This window comes from Glycine soja, chromosome 5 (assembly GCF_004193775.1).
Source record: "Glycine soja cultivar W05 chromosome 5, ASM419377v2, whole genome shotgun sequence".
NCBI lineage: Eukaryota > Viridiplantae > Streptophyta > Magnoliopsida > Fabales > Fabaceae > Glycine > Glycine soja.
This window is the reverse complement of record NC_041006.1, coordinates 4922606-4929711: the sequence shown is the minus strand read 5'-3', so window position 1 is coordinate 4929711 and position 7106 is coordinate 4922606. Positions and strand designations below refer to the sequence as shown.

The 7106-nt window shown below is 32.0% G+C and overlaps 1 protein-coding gene across 1 annotated transcript; it reads right to left on the bottom strand.

Annotated features, from left to right (window-relative positions):
- Positions 1-3123: 3123 nt before the first annotated feature.
- Positions 3124-6825, bottom strand: LOC114412120 (transmembrane protein 64). Its single transcript, XM_028375910.1, has 4 exons — positions 6024-6825; positions 5585-5821; positions 5267-5484; positions 3124-3677 (listed from the first exon to the last, which is right to left on the bottom strand). The coding sequence occupies exons 1-4, from the start codon at positions 6294-6296 to the stop codon at positions 3497-3499; spliced, it is 909 nt and encodes a 302-aa protein (XP_028231711.1). The 5' UTR covers positions 6297-6825; the 3' UTR covers positions 3124-3496.
- Positions 6826-7106: the final 281 nt, after the last annotated feature.

Sequence of the window (7106 nt, the reverse complement as noted above, 5' to 3'; positions counted from 1 at the left end):
TTCGAATACGAATAATTTATTTACAAACTAAGAGAATATGAATAAAATATAATGAATGAGAATTGTGTAAATAATTTATTTTTCTTGCTTATTATCTTATCACTTAACTAATTTATTGAATATTTTATTTTATTTAACATAGAAAGTAAAAATAAAATTAATATCTAAAATCAAATTATAGGCAAATGATGCATTTCTTATTTATTATCTTCTTACTCATATAAACTTACCTAATTTTTTGAATACTTTGTTTTACTTAATATGAAGAATATTAATAAAATATAAGTAATGAGATTAATCTAAATGTTTTTTTGATTTATTTTTTACTTATTTTCTTTTCACTTAACTAATTCATTGAATATTTTATTGTATTTAAAATACCAAGTATAAGTAAGATTAATGTCTAAAATTTATATGTAAAATTATGAGGAGGAGTTTTTCTTTTCTCTTCTTCTCTGAGTGAACTATGTAAAAAAATATGAAAATGATATTTTTAAGACAAGTAATAAAATATGCACTTAATTTATGGAGATGAACATTTTTTTAAAGATAAAAATATATACAATAAAAAATATGAAATTTTATGTTTACATCAAGCAAGAAAATTTATATTTAATTTATGGAAAGGAATATGTCAACTATAAATATAATTTTCATAGTGCAAAATATGAAAGATAGTCTTAACAATCAGGTTAACTTTGATCTTCAATTAATAAATTATATTACTTCTGTATTAATACTTCAATTATTCAAGATAGTTTTACACATTGAACTCTTATTTTATATTTTTAGAGTATAAACACTAATTTTGTAAAAGAAGTTAACACAACAACGAAAATCTGTATGTAATTTATATAAAGAAGCTTAAATATAAAGTAATATATGAAATATCATATGTAAAATTAGTTTTTCTTTAAATTGAATCATATAATAATTATAATTCATTCGTGATAATTTATAATAAATCGCCCATACATTGGATGGGCTCTAATACTGGTTTGTATACTAGAATTAGAATTAATTCTAAATTGACAAATAGAGTTCTAAATTAGGATCTATAATTCGAATTTTTTTTGAATATGACAAAAGGATCTGTGAAGAGATATATAGAAAGTTTATTTGTAGTCATAACTAAATCTTCCATTTTTTTTGTAATGCTTCTTAGGGAGTGCATTTTTCCCCCTAAAGGAGACTGAATAAGTAAAGAGGAAAAGTGGATATAACAACTCTCAAAAAGAAAATTCTTTCAAGTAGACACTTGACAAAAGGGGTAATTGAAACAAGCCCAATATAACCTCTATATATTACTTTTATATTTTCTTTCTTTTTCATTTATTTTAATCTAATTATTTAATACTATTATCTTGCGTTTAAATTTGGAGGCAGGGCCTGAAGCTGCTAAGTTCTACACTTTCCGTTCTATATCATTCTTTCAACTTACATGTTAACTAACTTTCTAAAAGAAAAAAAAAAATGCACATTCGTCCATACAAACAAAACACAAACACAATATTAGTACAAGAATGCAAATCTTCAAGAGGGTCAGTAGCAAACACTAAATGTTAAAATAAACAAAGGAGTAATTTTTAATAAATCTATAATAATTATTTATGTTCTTAAAGGTCTGTTTGAATATAAGTTGAAAAACTTTTGAAATTTCTATATTAAAAATACAAAGTTTTTTCCAGTAAAAAATACAAAGCTTTTTCCAGTAAAAAAAACACTCAAAAGCTTTTCTAATTTTATATCTAAATAGGCTCATAAACTTCATCAAAACTATTTTTTTTTCAATATAAAATTATTTACATTATCAAAGTATTAACCCACTAGAGTCAACTTAGTGATGAATGGTTATGGTAATATTCATAAAGCTCTACATTCTAACCTTGTTACCATTCTACATTAAAAAAAACATTACCAAAGTACTGATGTAATATGGAAAAATTTAATTTATAAGTGCAAATATCATCAGAGGTGTCTCTTCAATTTTGTTAACAGCTCTGCTTATAGAGACAACATAAGAATAAGAATAGTAAAGTTTATTTTTCATAAATATTCTTTATCTCGATTTTCTTTCGCAAATCTAACATTCTTTTTGTTTTTTTGGTCAGCGCATCTAGACATTCTTACGTTGTTGATTAGTAGTATAATATAGTATTAACTACATGAAAGAGAAAGACAATTCCTGTTGAGTAAAATTCCACCATGATTAATTGTAAAATTCACTAATAATATTTTCCAAACATGATCACATCATATTTATTAGGCTTAATGATAAAAAGTGTTCTTCTATTTTTATCATTTCGTTAAATCGATCCCTTATTTTTTTAATTTACTATCAGACTTCTCTTATTTTTTCAAAATTTATTATCTGAGTCTTAGGAAAAAAAATTTTAAACACTGATTATCAGCTCTTAAAACGTTGACGGTCATGTGTCCGCATATAATTAATCGTTTAAGAGATATTTATGTATTTAGAAAATATTATTATTGGTAACTAAATTAATTAATTATTTACGTTATTTCCAATTTATCATTATCGATAATTAGATAACTAACAATTATCTCATGAACAATTACCCCAACCCCAATAAACTTTATCCACCCAATATTTCTAAACTTCAGAGTACCTAAAATTCCTAATTCTCAAAATCAAGGAGAACGTGAGATACGTAAAATAAACTAAGAGTCAATATTTAATTTTTTTTTTTGTCTGGGGACCCAAATAGTGAATTTAAAAAAAAAAAAATTGGGATAGTAAATTAAAAAATAGAGAGATTAGTGAAATAAAAAAATATGAAGACTCTTTTTGCAATGCCTATTTATTAACATCCAAATTCTTGTCTAGTTATTCCCCACCCTTCTTCTCCTGGTGAGGCCCCTCCACCATATCCACAATGTGTCCCCCCAAATAAAGTGTTCCCTCATTATGCCATCATATTACAATGTGTCCCCCCAAATAAAGTGTTCCCTTCATCATGTCATCATATTATTGCCATGTATGGTATGGGTTGAATAAAAGCATAGCACATGCGAAAAGCATTTATTTGTCTGCCCTAGTAAATGAAATGTTAAACTGAGAAAGAGAAATCCATGCAGACAAAACATAATTCCTGTAGCAAGTAAAATTGAACGTCTATGGCAAATCAACATATATTGAGGTATTGGAATCAAATCAATGCTATATAGTAAACCGGGAATTTCATTTCATTCATATACAATGATAAACGAGATAGAAGCACTAACAAATAAAACAATTTCTGTGAACCATATATAAGGAATAAGGAATGGAAATGCTGAACTAAACATAGGTTTCGGTCATGTTAGCTTGTTCCTCCAATATCCTTTTCCTTGGTCAACCAATTCCCACTAGTTACAATACATTTGACGGTCAACTCTTCCAATGGAATAATGTTTCCTCATAAAACCACTCCCATAGTAAGGAACTGCTTCATATAAGGAAACAACGAACGAAGCCAGACTAAAACTTCTGGACTTACTGCAACAATGGCTCCTCCTCTCTTTGTAACTCATCAAGCCGTCTCCTAGCATAAGCTGTGAAAAAGATGGTTGTCGCCACCGTTATACAGAAGCCGGCGACGTTGAGAATAATTTGTGGGGCAGATAGAGAATGCTTTTCATGTGAAGCATCAGCCAATGTCCGAATCAAAATTCCACTGCAGAAATAACCAAATTAGTTTCTATTTTTAAACCAGCCAACATTTGAAATGGGTAACCTGCAATAATGGATTACAGGTGTAACATAAAATACATGTCAGATGCAAAGATGAAAAAAGAAAAAACACTAACTAATGGCAAAGTCATTACGATTATTAGATGAAACACTTTTGCAGGAGATAAATTCAAGCATGGCATTGAAAGGCAACATCGAATTTACCGCAACGGTGTTATTACTGACCAAGTAAAGATACATTCTCAAAGCAAAAAAGAACATAATGGAATAAGCCTTTTTTCCCCATAAGAGCACAAGTTTTTTTCCTGTAAGAAAAAGTTAAGGAGGGGAAGTAGCCCTAATACAAGGTCAGAGCAATCTAAAAGCCACAACAAAGGCTTACAAAGAAACTTACAGATGAAAGGCCACAGGTAGAAATCAAACCCTAGTTCCTAGACCATTTTTTCAATATTTTTCAATCCTATCCTACAAGTTAACCCTCGTTGGTTAGGGCTTAGGTATTTGGCTAGTGAGAATCAAACAATCTGTGTTATGCACTTACATTTGTTTTCCTTACCCCCTACCAAAATACAATGAGTTGATGACAAAATGAAAAAAATCTTAGTGACATTCAAAAACAACTGTGAGCTAAATTGATGGTATGGCAGTTATGGTTGCCCTTTCTTGGGTCAAGAGTGACATTGAAATTATGGTAGCATAGGTGACAAAACAGTTATAGATGGTATTAGACAAGGGAGGACAGCCATATGATTGAAAGTCTTAAGTTTTGAATTGTGGAACCAGTTAGGCAACCATAAATACACATAAATACACAACCATAACCATTTAGCAGACAAAAAGCCAGTATATTGATGTATTTAAGAAGAAGCCACACATGCCATGCATGGAAGCAGATCAATCTCTTACTTCTATATAAAGTCATAGAACAGTTTGCGATACAAAGCTCAGGTGATTGATAGCATTCCTAATTAAGATCTAAACGAGGGGAACAAGAGTGAACTAAACATTCAACTGCTCCAAGAATAATAATAATCTACTTCATAGATAACTTACCAATTCTCCAACTCAATATATTCCCCATGGTCAAATTAACGGAAGAACAGAATGTGAGGACACAATACGAACATGCTCACTTATTAAAAATTGCACTTGTTTTAAACTTTGATGACCATAAAGAAATCCTCAAGTTTGGTTGGAAGCATACATAGAGAAATTATACTGCTAAATGCAACCAGAAATTAAAAACACAAAGGCAAGAACAATAACACACCTCAAAAAAATGGAAATAAATTTTGAAGGCATGTCTCACTTTCTCCAATATATTAAAGATTAAAGATTCATCAGTTCACAAATCAATCTTGGATCTAATTTATTAAGAATAATCATGAAAGGAACATATTGCAACAAGGGGAAACAAGAAAACATGGTAAAGCAAGATGAAGAGTTTGCAGGACTCTTGATTGTATCGGTTATTAAAAATTCAAAACCATATATCTAACTGAAACAGCTCTTACCAGATAAAAAAAACAGAGATAAAAAAAACAGTGAATTAGAGAGAGAGAGGAACCCTACGTATAGATTGCAACAAATATTTCCGGCACCATTCCTACCAAGGATCCTACCATATAAGGCCCATACTTAACATTTGTTGCCACAGCACAATAGTTGAAGATTAAGTAAGGGAATGGGGAAATTCTGATAAAGGCAACAGCCCGGAACTGATGAAACCAGCTCCCTCCACCAGCAGATCTTAGAATAGAAGCCTTTTTCGGATACTTCTCCAGCCACCCCTGCATAGGATCACAAAAACATTGGATTCAAATTAGTAAAGGCAATTCAAACACCTGCACACAGAAAAAAAAAAACTCCGATTAAAGACAAAGCATGTACTTCAATTTTATGGTGGAAGAGTTTGCCAATGACAAAAGGGAGTGATACACCAATAGCTGCTGCAGATATAATTAGCAAGAACCCAAAGCCATAACCAAATGTCATTCCAGCCACCCACATGGAAGGGGTAGAAGGCAAAAGTAGGGTGGGGAATACTGCCACAGATGTAAACACCAAAACAGTTAACACTGGAGTACTGAAAGTCTCTGTCTCCCAATTTATAATCGGAATAATCTCCTGCAAAAAATTAAAAAAATTGAAGTATCCATTACAATTCACAAACATTTCAATGTATAAAGAGTGCATAATCAGAACATTCTGCACTCTGCAGCATATTAAGAGTGCACAATTCAGCAATATCATTCTCAAAATCAAAACTTTACAAGAGAAAAACAAACCCCGAATCCAATAATAGCTAGTGGGAGGAAAAAGCACAAACCTTGTCTATGAAATAGGGTCCGACCCAGACAAGCACTACCACAGCCAAAAACCCCAGGAATAGAAACAACACCACCAATTTCACCCAATACCACACGGCGGCTCTTATCGTCGGCGGAGAAGGCTCCGCCGCCGCACCCGGAGGAGAACCGTCGTTGTTGTTGGCCCTCAATTTCACATAGTCCCCATTGCTATCATCGGATTGGATGGTGAGAGTAACGTCCGGCACCACCTCTTCTCTCCGATCACCACCGTCATTCTCGTAATACGTCATCGGAAAATGCAAAAAAACAACAAAACAATCCAAAATTATTGGGCACACAAAAAACCACCCAGCAAAAAAAAGCTTTTTTTCTCTCTTTGTTTATGAATGGTTGATCATGGTCGGTGGCAGCGTTTTATAGCCCAATCAATCAATCATCAGCACCCGCAACGAGATAATCGATTAGGGCACGAAGATGACGATGATGAGAGAAGGGTCACGAGAAACTCGTGGATTGAGGAATGAGGTTTCAATTTGGAAGAATGAGAACGTGAAATTGGCAGCTACTTTTTATGTTTCTGTTTCGGTTTTTCTCTCTTTTCTTTTCTTCACACGCAGCACCCAGGTGAGTTGATCTAATCGAGCTGAGGAGGCACAGCAATAAAACCCACTTGCTCAAAACGGCGCCGTTTCGCTCTACAACGACACGCGGCTTTGGAGTGACGGGTGTTGCAACGGCATCGATCGATGGATTGCTTTCAAAGGAGGAGGCGAGGCGTTTGGTTGCTCCTGCCTTTGCCGTTACTGCTACGTTCATCTCACTCATTGGGGACTTTATAATCCTCATTATTTTTTAATTATCATTTTTAATTTTTTTTAACCATTGAATTTAATCTTAATAAAGTTTTTATTGCTAACCACCAAGCTCGTAAGCTCGTCGTGAACTGGTATAAAATCGTTTCAAATGTCTTGGATAAGGAAATTTTGTCGAGATTCAAATGATATTATTTGATTGAAACATGATTACTTTTGATGTAAAATGCTAATAATAATAATAATAAATTAAATTACTTATTATTTGATTCTATAATTTCATGGTTT